This window comes from Artemia sp. Qi Xiang Cuo, chromosome 5, assembly GCF_049724085.1.
Source record: "Artemia sp. Qi Xiang Cuo chromosome 5, ASM4972408v1, whole genome shotgun sequence".
NCBI lineage: Eukaryota > Metazoa > Arthropoda > Branchiopoda > Anostraca > Artemiidae > Artemia > Artemia sp. Qi Xiang Cuo.
Window position 1 is genome coordinate 38339035 of NC_142798.1, and position 23073 is coordinate 38362107.

Here is a 23073-nt window from a genome sequence, read left to right on the forward strand (position 1 = left end):
GTATTCGCCTCCCGAAGATAGTGTTTGAGGGCTGTGCATATAGTTCTTGCCCTAAAGTACACCCCCCCCCCCTAAAGAGATGGAAGGACCATTTTTCGACGTTGAACATGCTACACCTCTGTCTGGCAGAATACAGAAGCCTGACAAGACTGACATCAATAGACTGATGAAATTAGAGGCCTCAAAACGACCTTCGAGGGCTGATGGGACTTAAGTCAAGTCAATATCACGAAAGAAATCGTATAAATATCACCGACTATATTTGACTAGTTAAGACAAAGTGTCCTTAGCACTGAGGACTGGGGGGGGGGGGGTTGTCATACTCAAAAAAATATTTTCCGGACCCTTCAACTATGTTCAACAAAATGGCGATATCAAAATTCTGATCGTAAGTGTTTGGGGAAATGACGGGCGTGGGTGGATTCCCCCTCTGATCACCTTTGACTATTAATAGGGGCACTAGCCCTCTCAATTCTCAATAGAATGAGCCCTTTTTGAAATTTTTACGACAGCACTTCCTATAAAAATTTGTATGCCCCTAGGGAACTTACAACCTTTGTCCTGGGGGCTTGGGGGGGGGGGGGGTATGTGTCATCCTTAAAGGCATAATTTCCAGACCTTTCAACTACGTTGAAATGGCTATCTCAAAATTTTGATTGGATGTGTTCGGGGCAATGGTGGGTGTGAGAGGGAGGTTATGTGCCCTCCAATCCTATCCCTTTCAATTTCCAATTGAATGAGCCCATTTTGAAGTTTCTACGACAACGCTTTCTATAAGAAACCTTATATGCCCCTGGGGTATAACTTATAACGTTTGCCCTGGGGGTTTGGGGGGTTTGTCATCCTCAAATACATAATTTCCAGAACTTTTAAATACGTTGAACAAAATGCCTATCTCAAAATTTTGCATCATCTTCAAAGACCTAATTTCCAGAACTTTCGACTGCGTTTAATAGAATAGATATCTCAAAATGTTGATTGGATGTGTTTGGGGAAATGGTGGGCGTTAGTTGCCCTTGAATTACTTTTGACTATTAAAAGGGCACTAGCCCTTTCAATTTCCAATCGAATGAGCCCCTTTTGAGTTTCTACAACAACACTTTTTATAAAAACCTTATATGCCCCCAGGGCATAACTTACAACCCTTACCCTGAGGACTGTGGGGGGGGGGGTCATCCTTAAAGACATAATTCTCAAAACTTTCTACTACGTTGAACAAAATGAATATCTATAAATTTTGATTGTATGTGTTTGGGGAAGAGGCGGGTGGTAGAGGGGGTTAATTCCCCCCAAATCACTTTCGGCTATTACAAAGGGCACTAGCCCTTTGAACTTCCAATCGCATGAGTCCTTTTTGAAGTTTCTATGACAAAGCTTTCAATAAAAACCTTATATGCCCCCAGGGCATAAATTATAACGCTTACCCTGAAGACTGTAGGGGGAGGGAATGTCCAGCTCATTCCAGAACTTTCAACTGCGTTGAACAAAATGGCTATCTCAAAATTTTGATTGGATGTGTTTGGTGAAATGGTGGGCGGGGAAGCGGTGTTAGTTGCCTTCCAATCATTTTCGACTATTAAAAAGGGCACTAGCCATTCAATTTCCAATCGAATGAGCCCTCTTTGAAGTTTCTACGAAAACGCTTTCTATAAAAACCTTATATGCCCCAATGGCATAACTTACAACCCTTGCCCGAGGACTCTGAGATCATCCTCAAAGACCTAATTTCCAGAGCATTCAACTACGGTGAACAAAATGGATATCTAAAAATTTTGATTGGATGTGTTTGGGGAAGTGGTGGGCGTGAGTGGTGGGCGTTTGGGGAAGTGGTTAGTTGCTCTTCGATTACTTTCGACTATTAAAAAGGGCGCTAGCCCTTTCAATTTCCAATCGAATGAGCCCTTTTTGAAGTTTCTACGAGAACGCGTTCTATAAGCGCCTTATATCCCCCCAGGGTGTAACTTACTACCCTTTCCCTGCGGGAGTTGGGGGGGGGGGTTGTCATCCTTAAAGACCTAATTTCCAAAACTTTCAACTAAGTTGAACTAAATGGCTATCTAAAAATTTTGATTGGATTTGTTTGGCGAAATGGTGGGCGTGGAAGGGGTGTTAGCTGCCTTCCAATCACTTTCGACTATTAAAAAGGGCACTAGCCATTTCAATATCCAATCGAATTAGTTATTTTTGAAGTTTCTACGACAACGCTTTCTATAAAAACCTCATATTCCCCCAGGGTATAACTCACAACCATTGCCCTGACGAGAGGAGGGGATGTCCTCCTCAAAAACATAATTTCTATCAGGAATCAACTACGTTGAACAAAGTAGCTATCTAAAAATTTTTATTGGATGTGTTTGGGGAAATGGTGGGCGTGGAAGGCTGATACCTACCTTCCAATCACTTTTGACTATTAAAAAGGGCACTAGCCATTCTAATTTCCAATCGAATGAGCCCTTTTCGAAGCTTCTACGACAACTCCTTCGATAGTAAGTGCCCTGGTCTAAGGAAAAAACAAACAATACATTGTGCCAACATCGTTCTTTACCTAGGCAGCGCTATTGCGCTGCCTATGATAATGAAAACTAAATGAAAACGCACAAAAACATGTTTAAAATCTTGAGGTAGGTAACAAAGGATAGCATAACCTAATATTTCAAAAATTGATTATCTATTTTTGTATCAGGAGATATATTCTGTTGTCTAAATAACGAAACTGTGTTTTTTATCATACGATATAATATGGTGGGAATTCCGGAAAAACTATATTCAAACTAAAGAAAAAAATCAAAAGAAAAAAAAAAAATCAACAAACATTGCGTTAAAAGTTAGGCACATATGGAGGATTCCGCTTAGACGGGGCAGCTTGTTTGGTGAAAGGCATGGTCTTGAAGAAGATTTTGAAAATACAAGATTTATACGGAGGAAATAAGAAACTACCAAATTCAATTTATTTATAGCCTAGGTAATTATCTGTTAGCCAGTACACACTCGAGAATTTGGATCTATAAAATCAGACAATAATCGGTTAATTGTTGTTTGTATATGCTACGGATCCAATTAGCTTTGACTCAGTGGAAAACGACATTTTAGCCATTTTGGTTAAGTTATGTTTCATTTTGCATGCAGCCCCGCTATACTTAACCCCCCTCCCTAATGTACCAATATACAGCCCGATTTATATATATCCTATTTATCTCCCAAGCGTCTCAGTTGTTTCAGCCCCGTACCTGTAGATTCAAATTCTCGAGTGTGTACTGGCTAACAGATAAGTAAAAAACCTATCTCAGAAAAAGAGAGCGATTCATCCTAATGATAGATTAAAAAGTAAAAATGAACAAATAAAAAACCATTGAACACAGTGCTAGCCATGACAATAAACACAACTTTGAATTAATAAGCTAAACACATATGGAGAATTCCGCTTAGACGGGGCAGCTTGTTTGGTGAAAGGCATGGTCTTGAAGAAGAAAGTGAAAATACAAGATTTATACGGAGGAAATAAGAAACTACCAAATTCAATTTATTTATAGCCTAGGTAATTATCTGTTAGCCAGTACACACTCGAGAATTTGGATCTATAAAATCAGACAATAATCGGTTAATTGTTGTTTGTATATGCTACGGATCCAATTAGCTTTGGCTCAGTGGAAAACGACATTTTAGCCATTTTGGTTAAGTTATGTTTCATTTTGCATGCAGCCCCGCTATACTTAACCCCCCTCCCTAATGTACCAATATACAGCCCGATTTATATATATCCTATTTATCTCCCAAGCGTCTCAGTTGTTTCAGCCCCGTACCTGTAGATTCAAATTCTCGAGTGTGTACTGGCTAACAGATAAGTACCATAACCTATCTCAGAAAAAGAGAGCGATTCATCCTAATGATAGATTAAAAAGTAAAAATGAACAAATAAAAAACCATTGAACATAGCGCTAGCCATGACAATAAACACAACTTTGAATTAATAAGCTAAACAGGTCGCAGTACCGAACTATAAATAAGAAGCAATCTGTGTTGTTTCTAACTAAATAATTAAAAAAAACTTTTTCCACAAAACAAAGTTTTTCAAAGAAAAGTAAAGAACTCCATTAAGCAAAAAATTAGCAAAAATAAAATCAAATAGTCTACCAAGCGTAAAACTACGACAAATCAGCATCGATAAATAAATGAAACCCAAAACGAACAGAAATTACAATAAATAGCCGAGTCAAACTCAAAACAAGCAGAAATTAACATAAGTTGGGCGCAACCCTATGCCTTCCCAGGGCCAGAACAAAATTTGCAGTTTACTGTGCATACGGGCATAACTTACAACCCTTGCCCTGAGTGCTGGGGGGGGGGGGGTGACATTCAAAAAGACCTAATTTCCAGAATTTTCTACTACATTGAACAAAATGTCTATCTGAAAATTTTGACTGGATGTGTTTGGAGGAACGATGGGCGTGAGAGGGGAGTTAGTTACCCTCCAATCACTTTCGACTATTACAAAGTGCACTAGCCCTCTTAATTTCAAATTGAATGAGCCCTTTTTGAAGTTTTACGACAACTCTATCTATAAAAACCTTATATGCCCCCAGGGCATAACTTAAAACCTTTGCCCTTGGGGCTCTGGGGGGTTTGTATCATTAACTACATAATTTCCAGAACGGTCAACTCCGTTGAACAAAATGGCTGTCTCTAAATTTTGATTGAATATTTTTGGGGAAATGGTGGGCGTGAAAGGGGAGTTAAATGCTCTCTAATCGCTGTCAACCATTAAGAAGGACAATTTGATTTTCCAATAAAATGAGTCATTTGTGAAATTTCTACAAAAACTTTCTATATAAACTTTATATGCCCCCAGGGCATTACTTACAACCCTTGCCCTGAGGGTTGTGGGGGGGGGGGTTGTCATCCTTAAAGACCTAATTTCCAAAACTTTCAACTACGTTGAATAAAATGGCTATTTAAAATATTGATGGGATGTGTTTGGAGAAAAGATGGGAGTGAGAGGGGGGTTAGTTGCCCTCCAATTACTTTTGACTATTAAAAAGGGCACTAGCCCTTTGAATTTTCAATCAATAATCGCTTTTCCAAGTTTCTGCAACAAAGCTTTCAATTGAAACCTTATATGCCCTTAGGGTATAACTTATAACCCTTGCCCTGGAGACTCTGGGGGGAGTGTCCTGCTCAAAGGTATAATTTCCTGAACTTTGAACTGCGTGGAACAAAATGAATATCTAGAAATCTTTACTGGATGTGTTTGGGGAAATACTGGGCGAGGAAGGGGCTTTAGTTGCCTTCCAATTACTTTTAACGACCAAAAAAAGCACTAGCCATTTCAAATTCCAATCGAATGAGCCCTTTTTGAAGTTTCTACGACAACGTGTTCTATTAAAATCTTATATGCCCTTTGGGCATAATGTACAACCCTTGCTCTGAGAGCTGTGGGAGGGTTGTCATCCTTAAAGACCTAATTTGCAGAACGTAAAACTACGTTGAATAAAATGGTCATCTCAAAGTTTTGATTAGATGTGTTTGGGTAAAAGGTGGGCGTGAAAGGCGAGCACTAGCCCTTTGAATTTCCAATCGAATGAGCCTTTTTTGAAGTTTCTACAACAACGCCTTCAATAAAAGACCTTATATACCCCCAGGGCATAACTTACAACAATTGCCCTAAGGGCTGTGGTGGACTGTCCTCCTCAAAAACACAATTTCTATTTGGAAATCAACTATGCTGAAAAAAATGGCTATCTCAAAATTTTGGTTGGAAGTGTTCCGGAAAATAATGGGCTTGGAAGGGGTGTTAGTTGCCTTCCAATCACTTTTGAAAGTTAAAAAGGGCACACGCCATTCCAATTTCCAATTGAACGAGCCCTTTTCGAAGTTTTTTCGACAAATTTTTCGATACGTAGTAACCTGCTCTAAAGGAAATAATAATCAATAATACATTGTGCCAACATCGGTCTTATATGCCCCCAGGGCATAACTTAAAACCCTTGCCCTGAGGGTTGTGGGGGAGTGTCCTCCTCTATATTTAGTCCCCGTTTCTTGTCTCGTTCTCGAGTGTCCCCGTTCTTTACTTAGGCAGCGCGATCACATTGCCTATGATTTACATAACAACTTTCTATATGAACCTTATATGCCCCCAGGGCATAACTTACAACCCTTGCACTGAGGGCTGTGAGGGGGTTATCATCCTAAAAGACCTAATTTCCAGAACGTTCAACTACTTTGAACAAAATGACTATCTCAAAATTTTGATTGGATATGTTTTGGAAAATGGTGAGCGTGAGAGGGGCGTTAGTCGCTATCCAATCACTTTCAACTATTAAAAAAGGCACTAGCCCTTTCAATTTCCAATTGAATGAGCCCTTTTGAAGTTTCTGCGACAACGGTTTCAATAAAAACTTCATATTTCCCAAAGTATAGCTTACAATCCTTGCACTGAGGGCTCTGAGGGGTTTATCATCCTAAAAGACCTAATTTCCAGAACTTTCAACTACGTTGAACAAAATGGATATCTTAATATTTTGATTGGATGTGTTTGGGAAAATGGTGGGCGTGAGAGGGGCGTTAGTCGCTATCCGATCACTTTCAACTATTAAAAAAAGGCACTAGCCCTTTCAATTTCCAATTGAATGAGCCCTTTTGAAGTTTCTACGACAACGCTTTCAATAAAAACGTTATATTCCCCTAGGGCATAGCTTACAACCCTTGCCCTGAGGGCTATGGGGAGAAGGGTTGTCATCCTTAAAGACCTAATTTCCTAAACTTTCAAATACGTTGACTAAAACGGCTATCTAAAAATTTTGATTGGATGTGCTCGAGGAAAAGGTGGGCACGAGAGGGGGGTTAGTTGCCCTGAAATCACTTTCGACTATTAAAAAGGGTGCTAGCCCAATGAATTTTAAATTGAATGAGCCCTTTTTCAAGTTTCTACGACAAAGATTTCAATAAAAACCTTATATGCCCCCAGGGCATAACTTATAAACCTGGCCCTGAAGAATATGGGGGGAGTGTCCTGCTCAATGGTATAATTTTCTGAATTTTGAACGTCGTTGGACAAATTGGCTATCTCAAAACTTTTATTGGATGTGTTTTGGAAAAGGTGGACGTGGAAGGGGTGTTAGTCGCCTTCCAATTACTTTTCACTATTAAAAAAGGCACTAGCCATTTCATTTTCCAATCGAATGAGCCCTTTTTGAAGTTTCTACGACAACGCGTTCTATAAAAACCTTATATGTCCCCAGGTCATAACTTACATCCCTCGCCCCGATGGTTGTGGGGGATTGTCCTCCTCAAAAACATATTTTCTATCCGGAAAACAACTACGCTGAACAAAATGGCTATCTAAAATTTTGGGGGAATGATGGGCTTGAGGGGGGCTAGTTGTTCTCCAATCACTTTCGCCTATTAAAAAAGGAACTAGCCCTTTGAATTTCAAATTGAATGAGCCTTTCTTGAAGTTTCTACGACAACGACTTCTTTAAAAACCTTATATGACCCCTAGGTTTAACTTACAACCCTTGCCCCGAGGGTTGTGGGGTAGTGTCCTCCTCAAAAAAATATTTACTATCTGGACATAACCAACGCTGAACAAACTGGCTATCTCAAAATTTTGATTGGAGTTGTTGTGAGGACTGAGGGGGGTGGGGGGGGGGGCTAGTTGCCCTCCAATCATTTTCGACTATTAAAAAGGGCACAATTTCTATCTGGAAATCATCTACGCTTAACAAAATGGCTATCTCAAAATTTTGATTGGATGTGTTTTGGGAAATGGTGGGCATGGAAGGGGTGTTAGTTGCCTTCCAATCACTTTCAACTGTTAAAAAGGGCACAAGCCACTCCAATTTTCAATTGAATGAGCCTTTTTTGAAGTTTCTATGACAACTTCTTCGATACGAAGTGCCCTGCTCTAAGGGGAAAAAAAAATAAATGATACATTGTGCCAACATCGTTCTTATATGCCCTCTGGGCATAACTTAAAAGCCTTGCCTCGAGGGTTTTTGGGGAGTGTCCTCCTCAAAAACATTTTTTCTATCTGGAAATCAACTACGCTGAACAAAATGGCTATCTAAAAATTTTGATCGGATGTGCTTGGGGGATTGATGGGTATGGGGGGGCGGCTAGTTGCCCTCCAATCACTTTGACTATTAAAAACGACACTAGCCACTCCAATTTCCAATCAAATGAGCCCTTTTCGAAGTTTCTACGACAACTCCTTCGATACGAAGTGCCCGGGTATGGAGAAAGAAAAAAAATAATAATAATACATTGTGCTCACATCGTTCTTTACTTAGGCAGCGCTATCGCGCTGCCTATGACACTGACTAACCTATTCTCCAAAACAGATAGTCTATACAAAACAACCCCAAACAGATACTCTATACTAACAAAATTCCAAAAAAGGTATTGATAGTATTATATTAAAAGATACAGCTTTTCGTGGTGATTCGTGTAAATGCGTAAAAAAAAAAAAATAATAATAAAGCTATCCAACAAAGCTACGAGCCTTGGAAATACTACCTGAATTTGGAAAAAGAGACAAAACATCCCTATAAGGGCGAGTGATTTTGATGAAAATTACCCCGTCAAACCTAACATAAATCATACATATAATTATTTTGAAAGCTTTAGCATCATCAATATCGAGCATCTGGAGAACAGCATTATTATGGGCTTCTTCTTAGTCTCTTGTAAGATGTATCAGTTAAAATATCATATCAAATTCGTTTGTCCGTTAATCTATTATATATCACTCACAGGAAAAAATATGTGTCTCAGTCTAATTAGTACCATCATGCTAAATAATCTGCTTATAAAAAAACAAGCCAATACCTCAATAATTACAACACTCACTATTATCATCTTTATTATAAAGGGGTTTAATCATTATTTTTCTAAAATCACTAAGTAATTCTCTTTTTGAAAAATCATATTTATAATTCTTCAGTAATTTAGCTTCAACTTTGCAGCCACCATATTGTAAAAACTTATTTAACAAACCATCAACGCCTCAGGTCTAATTATTTTTATCCTTTTAGCAGTGCCTCTGACTCCTAGTAAAACAAATCATTCTTCCCTTACAATTTATCGAAGATATTTTCATACTTGTCTATATCATTTCCTATAACTTTATCATGGTTTAAACCATTCTCAAGATGATCTGCCCATTTCTCTTTAGCACTTGTGTTATCACTAATTGACATCCCGTAAGTATCTTTCACCGGGACAGATCCAGATTGCCTATTCCCTCTAGATTTCTTAACAGACCGTTACAATATCTTACTATTAAGAAATTTGTTTTCCTAGTTTGGTAAACTACCAATACATACGGGTAAATTATCAAGTGAATGAGAGTCTAAGAGACAAAAATGAGACCGATAGAGAAATTCTTTTAAGGTATCCAGGCACCTTCGTTCAACCATCCACACGGTGAAGTGTTAGAAGTAGCTCTAATTAACGTTTCTTACGGAGAAGATAAAAAAGGGGGAGATGAGTCAGAATATCGACTTAAAATTCTTCAAGTTCCAAAGTCCATGAATTTCAATTTGCAAATGCTCTTCAACTTGTTGACTTGGGTTCTGTGGTTTTAAATTGAATCTCCTTGATAGTACTGTAGAAAATCATTGAACGAAACTGTTGCTTTAGGGCAATGTATTACCGTAAAAACAGCAAGATACTTCAGGTCATTGTAGCATCGACCACTGCTGAATTTCTTCTTGGGGAAAATTAACTTATGTCTTTGGAAATCTGGTGGCACAAAATGGCTGAAAATCAACTATTAGCTATTAATCCAATGAAGATAAACTCACCGACAAATTTCAAGGAAGTTTAGAGATAATAATCAGCTGTCCTATTAACTGTCTCGATGATGTGAATTATCCCCTTTTTATGTATACAATACCGAGGAACATGAATAAAATAAATTCAGCGATTCAAAGATGCGTCTCCACGGGACTCTTGATTTAGTTTTAAGATTTTTGTTTTTGTTTTCAGCCACGTCTGGTCTTTTGGCTCCCATAAAAGTTTTAATATCACCTTTCAAACCATATAATACCTCAAATAAAATACTCGTTTTATTTTGACCTATTCTTCTAGGATATCAGCCATCGTCGAAGCTGAACAACAAGAAGACCAAGATTATTGGAGAAGATAGTTACTCGAGCATATCCAGGTATGTGTTATTATGGGTGAATTGCTTTGTCTTAAGATGTTGTCATTATGATAAAGCACGCCAAGCCTTGAGATTGATAACTTCTGATATTATCCAGAAACACCAAATAGTGGAAATTTATATATCATGCTAATAATACTATTTTCAGTCGCGTAATTTGCGTGATTTTGCTTAACATAATAATAGTCTGTAAGCGATAATATCATGATAAGGCCACTTTTTCAGTAAACCTACAACAACAGCAACAGAAAAAGATCCATGAGGAAGATTATGTTAGCTCTACCTTTATAATTGCAAATGCGTTATTCTTTATTGATCACTCGTTATTGATTAAAAAAAAAACATTCTCTAAGAAAGAACTTTTACGAAGAAACACTAAAGAACCATACTAAACCAAAACTAGCAGAATTAAAGTCAAATAATTATCGACTTAACACCTTAAATTCAGTCTCCTTTTCTCAGGTCACACGGCCTTTTTAAGACCAACAAATAAACGTTCAAATGGGGATTGAAAGGCAGTTTGGTCTTAGAAAAAGATACCTAATTTAAGGTTGTTACGTCGAAAATACGTGGTATATGTGGGGAAATGAGATCAACGAAGTATACAACTATAAACTCAACATTTCGTTTGCAATTAGAAAACACGGAAGGCTTTGTCACATTCATTGGAAATTTACTTTACATTTAGGCAAGATTAAAGAAGAGAATTTACATCAAGACTTTGAATGAACTCTGTCATTGAACTCTCTCCGAAGAAAGAAAATCTAGTGAATAATCCGGAATTTTATTATTTTGTGAATGACCCGGCAGGATACCGGGAACACTAAAACACAGTGTGCATACTGTTTATCGGTAGGGGCATATCAACAATATCTAAGGAAAGTCTGAGGGTATTAAGTTGGACAGGGGACATTGAGGGGGATTTTCCTTATCACTAATACAAATTTTAAAAAGATGATTTGTTAAAAACAGTCAAAAGGCATAGTAACTATGCCTTTAGATACCCCCTTCCCTCATCACTGATCAAATTTTGAAAAAGTAATTTTCAAAAAAGTGTATCGTAATACCTTTGATGTTGAAACGACATCACTTTGATGTTTTGAAACTATGACGTTGAAAAAAAAAACTTTGAAGTTGAAATGGGGGATGTTGAAAAAACAGAAACAAATTAAATTAAAAATAACTTTCTTTTATATTTACAACATTAAAAAACAAAGGTAAAAGTTATAGTGAAATAAAATCTTGAATTACTGAGTTTTTAGGATTTAGTATCATTATATATCAAATGTTCAGTTTATTTTTATTAGTTCCTTATAAAGACTGTTGAAGATACAAATAATTTTCAATAAAACGTAAATGACACAATAGGCATTAGACTTTTACGGTTAGGACAGGGGGAAAGGGACAATAGCCAAACTCCTGTTTGTAGTAATTTTGTTCGTTTTAAACTTGAATTGGAATATTTAATTTAATTTTTACCTGCTTTAAGATCTATTTATTTATTTATATTAGTACCTCTTATCTGTAAGCTATGTTTGCTATGATTGTTTGTTTAATTTCTGTTCGTTTTGGGTTTCATTTATTCTTTAATAGTAATTTCTGGTCGTTTTGAGCTTGGAATATAAAAAGAATTTATTTCTGCTGGTCTCAAGTTTAATATGACTTTGAAAAACTTCTTTTTCGGAAAGTTTTTAGAATTAATTTTCGAAAAAGAGGAAGACAGAGAGAGAGAGAAAAAATAGAGAGGGGAGGAGAGAGGAAGAAACGAAAATAGATAGTAGAGGAGAGAAAGACGGGGGGGGATGAAAATAAGAAGTAAATATAATATAATACGAAACGGGAAAACCTGGTTTCATTTTTATCTTTACAGTATCTGTGATTTCACGAACTAATTCAATTACATTCCCAACAAAAAGCCAAAACCAAAGCGAGTTAGTGCACGAGGTGCTCAAAATTGAGGCGAGTTTCCAGGGCATATGCCCCGCCAGTGGAAGTCCAATGATTTCACAGTGTTTCTAAAATTCCATATATTTAAAGTTTTTGCATTTTAGGAAATCCCTCCCCGCTCTTCTCTCTCGAGAAAAATTGATGCGCTATTTGCATGTTTTAAACTGAGGGGTCGCCCACTTTTAAATAGCTGGTGTATCTCTTCGAGAGCCACGTATGCCGCAAGGCTCCACTGCGTGTGGAACAGTCTCCGTAGCGCTTGACACCATTCGCCCACGCCTAGCACACTTTCGCCAAGCTTGGCACGCACCACCTTGTGTTCGTGATTTCTGATGGTCGGCATATCAACGCGCAAAATAATGCACAAATTAGGTCACTAGCCTGTCTATTTAAAAATTTATTATTGTATTTCAGAGTGTATAATGGTGTTCGAAGAGGTTCATCAAAATCCCGAAATTTCAATAGTACAGGTTATTCCCAAATTAAGCACCACTGCCGAGAAAGAGGAATACTCTTTGACGACAAAACGTTCCAACCTGACGAAAAGCCACTTGGCCTGAGTAAGAAAGTTAAACTTGGACGTATTGAATGGAGAAGGCCTTATGTAAGTTTAATTTTGTTTCTATACTCAGGTATAACGTTTTTCCTTTTTTTTTTACAGAGGTGAATACAGTTGAATTAAAAAGAAATAGGATGATTAGTGTCCTATGCATTCGTACAGGGGCGGATCCAGAATTTTTTCAGAGGGGGGGGGACAAAATAGGCTGATCTGATAAACTTGCGTTAGGAGGAAGTTTAATTAACGAAAACTTGCGTTAATTAAGTAAATTACACTACTCTAGTCTACGTTAGGGGCACACCCCTCGCCCCCTGAATCTGCCACTGCACTCGTATTAAAAGGCAGGCTTGAATTCTTTTGGTTTATTTTTGTGACTAATTTCTTTTGATTTATTATTTTTGCTACCCTGCACTTTTACATCGGATCAACTAATGCTTCGGGTTAGGTAATTTTCAAGAACAAACCTACAAAATGCAATTTCTGGAGAGACAAACGATCCTGTCTGTTTGAAACGTCATTGATTCTTTTGTGAGAAAAGTTAAATCAATAAAAAGAACACAAAGTTTTCAGTCACAACATTTTTCTAAAGTAAATTATCTGTTTCTCTCTTGTTAAATAGACAGCAATATTAAGCTAAGGTTGGTAACGGAAAGTAACTTCAAAAATGAATATGAACTTTTCTTGGTCTGTGCCAGTCAACACTAGATAGTCTCTTGAAGCTCTTGTATTTTGAGAAGTCACTTAAACAGTTAAATGTATTCAATTAAATGAAAACATACAAGAAAGCATTGCGACGTATATTCCTCCTTCAAATGTCCGGATTTTTCATGTACTCTCTTCGATGTTTTGTCTAATTCGCTTGTTTATTGAAGGTCTTCACTAACTTGCCGTCTTCCCTCAGCAATAGATTCTTGGATTCTTGCCAACACCCGGGCAGATTTTTTTAATGACTTATGACAAGATAAGAAAGAAGGACCCTTGTCAGATAGTAGGTCAATAAACCTTAAGCAATGTTGACATCATAATACTTGACATTTCTGTCTGGCATTATTTCAGGGGCCATCTGTAACTTTGAGAAGGAGGGCTTAAGGAGTTCTATAATGATCTTTAGAACTTAAAAATGTCATTTTAAGTTATAGTAACTATTCAATATTCATTTTAAAGTAGCAATTGGTCGTGTTTTCAATATCGATTTTTCTAAAATCTAACAAAATAATTATACTTGTCAAAGAAAAAATTTCTTCACAATTCAGGGTATATTTTTTTTTTAAACAAGAGAGCTCTGGCCCCCTAATGTGTCGTCTTTCTAGCCTCAACTGAGCCAGCTTCACTAGTTCGTAGTTTAGAACAAATGCGTACACCAATTATCATGTGAATTCTACTTCCAGATTGTTTTGTAGTGACATCATTCCAGCTTATAAACATGAATTTACAAGGTCATTTAACGAGTATATTCATATTTATGGCATGACTTAAGTCATTATCAAACAGTTCGTGGTAACGAACTGTAAGTAAGGAGCGACCCGGCTCAATGGTAACCGAAACTCTAGAAAACGGGTTTTTGATGCCAATAGATATATCAAAAGAATCAGATTTCAATGCTGATTTCAAATATATAACTTTCATCAAGTTTAGAGCTACCCATCAAAAGTTACGCGCCTGAGAAAATTTGGCTGATTTTCAAAAAAAGGGGGAAAGACCCCCTAAAAGTTATAGAACATTAATGAAAATCACACCATCATATTCAGCGTATCAGATAACCCTACTGTAGAGGTGTTCAAGCTCCTATCTACAAAAATGTGGAATTTTCCATTTTTTGCCAGAAGAAAGATCACGGAGGCGTGTTTATGTATGTTTGTGTTGGGTTGTTTTTTGTTTTTGTTTTTCTTTTCCCCAGGGGTAATCGTAACGACCCAATGCTTCAAAAATACCGATAGTTGGCTAATTTGATCGGAAAATGTAAGTTATAGTTTCTTATTTAATCGACCCAAAAAATGAAGTGATTCTAGGCCCCCTCCAGCGCTCATTTTTTTCCCAAAGTCACCCAATCAAAATTTTGAGATAATCATTTTGTTCAGCATGGTCGAAAATATGATAAATATGTCTTTTGGGATGACTTAATCCCCCGAAGTACCCAGAGGGAGGGCTAAAAGATATGAACTTTACCCAATGTTAACATATAGTATTGGTTATTCGGAAGTATACAGAAGTTTTCAGGAGTTTTTTTTTCTGCTAGTGGGAGGGAAGGGTGGGTCGGGGGTTATGTTGGATGATCTTTTAATGAAGGAAGTTTTAATGGGGGAAGGGAAATCGCCATGAAGGGGGCGCCGGACTTGCCAGCATTATTTATTGGTTATTGGGAAGTATACAACCATTTTCAGGAAGGACTTTTTCTGGAGGGGGGGGGGGCTAGAGGAGGGAGTTACTCTGGAGAATATTTCCGTGGAGGATGTTTCTTTGGGGTAAGGGACATTTCTATGAAGGGGGCGCCGGATTTCCAAACATTATTTAAAAAACGATCAGAAATTAAATAAAAAAAACCCAAGTTTTTTCAACTGAAATGTAAGAAGGAATATTAGAAGTTAAAACGAACAGAAATTATAACGTATGTTAGGGGGTTCTCCTCCAAGTCAATACCTCGCTCTTTAAGCTACAGTTTTTTTTAGTGCTTTCAAAAGAGCTATCTATTCTAATTAAACGGCCTTTGTGATTCAGGGTTTTGTGAATAAAATTTTTTTTTAACTTTCAACGTAAAGAGCTTGGTATTGACTAAGGGCAGAACCCCCTCATATACGTAATAACATATACGTAATAAAAAAAAACAATAAAAAAACAAGCGATACGGCTCAATAGTAATCGAAACTTTTAAAAACGGAATTTTGATGTCAATAAATGTATCAAAAGAATGTGTTTATAATGCTGATTCTAAATATATAAATTTTATTAAGTTTAGTATTACTCATCAAAGGCAACAAGCCTGAGGAAATTTACTCGATTTTTTAAAGAGGGGGAAACATCCCCTACAAGTGGAAGAATTTTAATGAAAATCACAACGTCAGATTCAGCGTATCAGAAAACCCTATTACATAGGTTTCAAGCTCATATCTGCAAAAATCTGCAACTTTGAATTTTTGCCAGAAGAAAAATATACGAATATAGAAGTTAGTTACGTAAGTTAATTTGTAAAGACATTCATTTAGCAAAAGAAAAGTAAAATTTTTATGCAAATAAAAGCTGCATTAACTAAAAAACGATCAGAAATTAAATAAAAAAAACAAGTTTTTTAAACTGAAAGTAAGGAGCGACATTAAAACTTAAAACGAACAGAAATTATTCCGTACATGAAAAGGGCTGTCCCCTCCTCAACGCCTCGCTCTTTATTCCGTATATGAAAGGGGCTGTCCCCTCCTCAACGCCTCGCTCTTTACGCTAAAGTTTTTTATTGTTTTAAAAAAAAATTGTGAGACAGTCAAACTTTAGCGTAAAGAGCGAGGCGTTGAGGAGGGGACAGCCCCTTTCATATACGGAATAAAGAGCGAGGCGTTGAGGAGGGGACAGCCCCTTTCATGTACGGAATAATTTCTGTTCGTTTTAAGTTTTAATGTCGCTCCTTACTTTCAGTTTAAAAAACTTGTTTTTTTTATTTAATTTTCCTTTTAAAAGGAGAAGACGATTGATACCAACTATTACTGCTTTCACTGCTGCAAATTGATTCGTTTTTTCTGATATAAACACATCTTAATACGTTTTAAAATCATGATGCCTAGGTTCTAGTTTCAGAATGTTCACTATAGGTTGTTCACTGAAAAGCAAAATAAGTAAAGATATATTGGACTCGATCGCTTTTCCCGACACCAAACGTTTGTTTTGTGAGTTAATGACACTTAATTTGCTGATCGCCCAAAATTGCATGGTGCAAGAAAAAACGAAGTTTAGCCCCAACGCTCGTTAATGAGGATAAAATGAGTTTGGATTCTATATTTCGTTAATTCTAAAGAACGAAGGTTTTTCTGATGGAAGTAAAGAATGGAGTTGAAAATTAAACCCAACAAAGTTCTTGTTTTGTAGCAAATGCGACATATATTTATGAAACTAGCTCAAATAAAGCAGCTGGTGATATTTTCCTACACATGTAGAGTTTAGAAAAAACTAGTGCCTTGCTGAAATCATAGAAGAATAAACGATTTTTGCATAGTAATGAGTCAGTTTATTTTGGCTAGTTTCATAGATATATTTCACGTATACTACCAACGATAAATTTTGTTCGTTTTGAGTTTACATTCAATTCCATTTCTGATAGTTTCGTTAATTTTACTCAACTACTTTTCAAGATGGCAAACACAGCGGTAAATAATTCAAGGCGTGGATTAATTCGCTGGCTGAAAAATAAGCAGGCGATTCGAACCGCCATTCAACGCTCTTCCTAAATATAATTTAACTATAAAAAACAAGTTTTTTTAACTGAAAGTAAGGAGCGACATTAAAACTTAGAACGAACAGAAATTATTCCGTATGTGAAAGGGGCTGTCCCCTCCTCAACGCATCGCTCTTTACGCTAAAGTTTCTTATTGTTTTAAAAAACAAAGTTGTGAGACAAAGTCAAACTTTAGCGTAAAGAGCGAGGTGTTGAGGAGGGACAGCCCCTTTCATATACGGAATAATTTCTGTTCGTTTTAAGTTTTAATGTCGCTCCTTACTTTGAGTTAAAAAAAACTTGTTTTTTTTGTTAATTTCTGAAAGTTTTTGAATTAATGCAGCTTTGGTGTTGGCTCACCGTACATGAATAATTAAAACGAAATTCGCATATTAATTTTCCTTTTTTTGGCTCATTGGCTTTCTCGAAATTTTGTTCTAACGTAACTTACGAATTAACTTACGTAACGAATTTCTATATTCGTATGTTTTTATTACGTATATTAGGGAGTTCGGTCCCTAGTCAATACCTCACTCTTTGCGCTAGAGTTTCAAATTTTGTTCGAATCACAAACCCCTGATTCACAAAGGCCAGTTAATTAGAATAGATGTTTTTTTTTAAAGTACTACAAAAAACTTTGAAGTAGACGAAGTGGTATTGACTAAGGGGCAAACTGCCCTTTATACGGAGTTCTTTCTACTTATTTCAAGCTTTGATGTTTCTTCTTATTTTCAGTTGAAAAAAACTTTTTTTATTTAATTTCTGATCGTTTTTTAAACAATGCTGGGAAATGTTGCCTCGTAGAAATGTCCCCTTCCCCCAAGGAAATATCCTCCATGTAAAGATCCTCCCCCGTAACTCCGACTCTGACCCCGACCCCCCACTAGAAAAAAGTTCCTCCTGAAAAATCCTGTATACTTCCCAATAACCAATACTACAGGTAAACAATGGACAAAGTTTATAACTTGCAGCCCTTCTCCCAGGAATAGTGGGGGATTAAGTCATCCTAAAAGATTTACTAATCAGATTTTCGACTATGCTGAACAAAATGGCTATCTCAAAATTTTGATTGGGTGACATCGGGAAAAAAATGAGCGTTGGAGGGGGACAAGTTGCCCTCCATTTTTTTGGGTCACTTAAAAAGGGCACTAGAACTTTTAATTTCAGTTCGAATAAACCTTCTCACGATATCCCAGGACCAATGGGTCGATAGGATCACCCGTGGGGAAAAAAAAACAAATAAACACGTACCCCTGATCTTTCTTCTGGCAAAAAATACAAAATTCCACATTTTTGCCGATAGGAGCTTGAAACCTCTATAGTAGGGTTCTCTGATACGCTGAATCTGATGGTGTGATTTTCATTAAAGTTCTATGACTTTTATTTGTTGTTTCCCCCTTTTTTCCAAAATAAGGCAAATTTTCTCAGGCGCATAACTTTTGATGGGTAGAACTAAACTTGATGAAACATATATATTTGAATTTTTTAGTTTTTTAGAGTTTCGGTTACTATTGAGCCGGGTCGCTCCTTACTTACAGTTCGTTACCACGAACTGTTTGAAAATAATAGCTACTGTTGCAAATTCTCTTTCAAAACTTTTTCTTTGAAACAGAAAAAAAGATAAATTCCTAAAATCTTTGATTTGGTGCATATCTTCAAAGAATAATTTTATATTCTTTTTTCTTTAAGGTAATTTTAAAGTACAGACTGTACTGTATTCAAATTTCGGTCCAAATCTTGAAAAAAAATCCTGAAAAAAATCCCGAAATCTAAAAATGAAGTTTTCCTATTGCGCGGTAATCAATAAGTAGTCTATTATTCAAAACATATCCACAATAATATAAGATTTTTTAGAAAATGATGTCTCAAACATCTAGACCAAAATCCAACAACGGCTTAGAAATGTCCAGTTTTGGCAAACCACGGTTTTTGCCATATAGCCTACCCGCTCCCAAAGAAAATTTCTTTATTTTTCATAAATTCGCGTAACTTTGTTTTTGCTATAGGGTTTTTTTATTAAGATAATCGAAATAATAGTTACCATTGATGAATCAGCTATAAATGAAAAAAATCTCACCTGATAGTTTTTTTCAACACACGTTTTTAGATTTTTGGTTACTATAGACCAGGGTTCGCTCTTTTATTAAGTAAGTAAATAGTATGTAATCTATGATCTGTAACAAAAAAACTCGAGTTTTATCTTATTAAACGACTGCACAGAGAAGCGTTGTTTTAATATTTTTAATTGGCTTTGTACAATTGGTATTAGTTCAGGTAGAGCCAGTAGCAGAAACAATTTTTTGTCCTTAGAGTAAGCCACCTTTAAATACATGTAACATTGTAGAGAAAAGTCGAATAATCTAAAATGGTAATGGCAACGTTTTAGCAAAAATAAAAAAAAAAGATGGAAGACAAGTTGGCAATATGGATAAAAAAGAGTAATATATATCGCAAAGACCATTCAAGCAGGTCGTGGCACTGAACATGTGAGTGACTCTGCTTATCGCAGCCAAAACTCTAAAAAGAGGAGTTTGAATAAAAACATATACATAAGAAAAATAGGTTTTAAGTGATGATTCTGAAAACGTAAGATTTATGAAGTTTCAGTTACCTACAAAAGGTATGAACCTGAGAACATTTGCCTAATTTTTAAAAAAGGAGTAAAATAACCCCGGAAAGGGGAGTGATCTTGATGAAAAGTCCACCATGTAATATCAAAGAACCTTAGTTCAATGTTTTCAAGCATTCATGGGTAAAATGTGAAGTTTTGATGCTTTTCTGACCAGGATAATCATTGGCCCGGCGGCCCTCCTCGTACTTAGATTAACCCTGGGCATGGTAAAAACAACGAATAGAATTTAAACGAAAATAAAAGTTTTTCGATATTAAAACTTAAAAAAGAACGGAAACTATTCCGTAATTTAGTGTCAGCCCCCTCCTCAACTCCTCGATATTTACGCTAAAGTTTGACTTATTACCCCTAATGCATTGAAACCCATTGTCCAGACACACAGGCATCAGATAAAAAGTATTTTTCACAATACCTCAAAAATAGAAGAGCTTCTTGATGCACATTTGATTTAAACAATCCGAAATCATGTTCAAACGTTTTAGAAGGCAATCGGTAAATATAGCCCTTTGTTGAGTGCAACCACATTCGCTGCATTCATGAATGCTTTGAGTAAGGTGCTATGCAGTTTTGGCGTAAAACCAGGGCTTTGAGGAAGGGCTCTCACTCATATGCGGAGTAACTTATTCGTTTGAAATTTAATGTTGCTCCTCAGTTTCATTTCAAAAACCTTGTTGTGTTATTTAATTATAAGCCAAGAACCTACTTGAGATGTTTTTTTTCTGGGTACTTATATGTTATAGCGCCTATGTTAAGTTCTTCATCTATTGACGCACTGCAGAACCGATTTCTTCGTTACTTTCTTTCAGCGTGAGACAAATAACGACAAGTGACAGATTAGATGGGACATATATAATTTCGGCTAAATATTTGCACATTAGGGGGTGTGGGGTGAAGTATTTGAAAAGTCTGAAGTTAGAAAACAATTCTTACTTTATAATATGCAGAATAATTGAACCTAACACATTTTGCATGCAGACCTGCTATATTTTACCCCCACCCCCTAATGTGCAAATATATAGCCCAAATTTGTTTCTAAACTATTATATTTGGTACTTCTTCGTTATACCCACTCTTTTTATATCTCAAACTCAAGACGCTTTAAACAAATCGTTTTACGGGATGGTTCAACACACTGCTGTAGATGTATAGCATGGTTTTAATTGCATATACGATATTTAAAGTGTTGTTTTTTGGGGTTTGTGGGTGGAAAAGGTACCTAGGTTAGGTTAGGTTACGTATTTAATATATGCTATGCTTTGCCCCCGCCCCCTAATTTGCAAATATATAGCCCAAATTTGTTTCTAAACTATTCTATATTCATCCTATTTTATTTTATTTTATTTCATTAGCATTAACCAAACTAGCAGTATATAAAAGAGTGGGTATAACGCAGAAGTACCTTATATTTTCATCATATTTTGTCATAATTCATTGGGATTATTCAGAGAAATAGGTTCTAATTAGATGAAGAACTTAACATAGGCGCTATAACATAGAAGTACCATATTTCTTTTTACAAGTTAATAATTTCTTGGGTGTCAGGATGATCAGAAATCTTGTAAAATTATAGATGTGTCTACATTTGTTTTTGGCAAATGCTTAATTCCTTGACCCTGAAATAATATAAAAAGAAAGAAACGTTAAAAAAAAGTTTCATGAAAAAAATTCTGCAGCATATGGGAAGTTTGATACGAAGTACGTGCACTGCTGCATTTTTGGGATGTGACAGGTTGAATAGTTGAGTTGCCCACTCCTCACCTCCGAAAAATCACAATTTTCCATATTTTCTGCATTAGCGGATGCGCCTCTAATCTAATTTTTTCACAATTTTCCAACCCTCCATCCAAAGTTTGGGAACAATTTAACGAAAAATTATGCATACTTACTTTACCTACACCCTTGCTCTGACCATTTATTAATTAGAACTTTTGAAAGTTTCTTTAATAATTGTAATGATCAGTTTACTATGCTATTGGAATTCTGTGCAGAATCAATAGTTTTATTAGAAACGGGTCGTTGGCTTAGCCTTTGTGCTCCAAGTATACATATGTGTGTTTTATTTGCTTATAGCATTGTTTTTCTTAAAGCTGTAGAGCTTTTTATCCTAATCGTTATCATTGTTCAATAACACACTATTGCTCCACTACCCTTAGCGCTCTTTAATTTAGTTAATTGATGTCCATAATCTTTTCGTATTCAAATGCACATATATACATCACTTCCATCGTGTTTCACCCTAAAGCGCTCAATTTGTGGAGCATATACTTATGTTTGATTTTTAATTTTGCAAATCCTGTTTGTGATTCATATCCCAGGAATTAATTCAAGTCTTTTAAATCATTTTCGTACGACTTATAAGGTTGCTCATTATTAATAAACATCGTGTGAAATTTGATGCAACCAAATTTCCTATACTGCACCATTTTTATAATACATTCTGATGTAAAACATTCCCCTTCCATAATATTTTATTGATTGATTGAATCATAGTGAAGGCAAAAGAAAGGTTTGAATTATCTTATGTGTTCTGTAAGATAAAATCAATGGGGCTGGGTAAATTACCTCAGAATAAGCAATTTTTAACTACTGCTATTGCCTCAAAATTTAACAGAATATTTTTCATAATAACTTATTGGGAGTAACTAGCTATCAAACAGTTTGTGGTACCGAACTGTAAGGAGCGACTCGGCGAAATAGTAATCAAAACTCTAAAAAAAGGATCTTCGATAACAATTAATCAAACAGTTCGTGGTAACGAACTGTAAGTAAGGAGCGACCCGGCTCAATGGTAACTGAAACTCTAAACAACGGAATTTCGATACCAATACATGTATCGAAAAAGTAAGTTTTTAATTCTGAGTTCAAAATAACAGTTTCATGAAATTTAATCGTATCTATTAAAAATTCCGTACCTGAGAACTTTTGGTTTTTTGTCGAAAAAAGGGGGAAAGACTCTCTAAAAGCTATAGACCCTTAATGAAATTCACACCATCATATTCAGCATATCAGAGAACCCTACTGTAGAGGTTTTAAGCTTCCATCTACTAAAATGTGGAATTTTGCATTTTTTGCCAGAAGAAAGATCACAGGTGCGTGTTTATTTGTTTGTTTTTTTTTTTGTTTTTTTTCCCCAGGGGTAATCGTATTGACCCAGTGGTGGTAGAATATCGTAAGAGGGCTCATTGGAACGGAAATCAAAATTTCTAGTGCCCTTTTTAAGTGACCAAAAAAATTGGAGGGCAACTAGGCCCCCTCCCACGCTCATTTTTTTCTCAAAGTCACCCAATTAAAATTTTGAGATAGCCATTTTGTTCAGCATAGTCGACAATCTAATAACTATGTCTTTTACGATGACTTAA

At 36.2% G+C, this 23073-nt stretch overlaps 1 protein-coding gene across 2 annotated transcripts in view; it reads left to right on the forward strand.

Moving 5' to 3' along the window:
• LOC148952117 (calpain-11-like) overlaps window positions 1-23073 on the forward strand; it is a 286884-nt gene that overhangs the window by 38157 nt on the left and 225654 nt on the right. For both annotated transcript variants that reach the window (XM_089088849.1, XM_089088850.1), the window contains exons 2-3: window positions 10087-10162; window positions 12524-12713. In XM_089088849.1, coding sequence (XP_088944975.1) covers window positions 10087-10162; window positions 12524-12713 — 266 coding nt within the window. The remainder of the gene's footprint in view (window positions 1-10086; window positions 10163-12523; window positions 12714-23073) is intronic.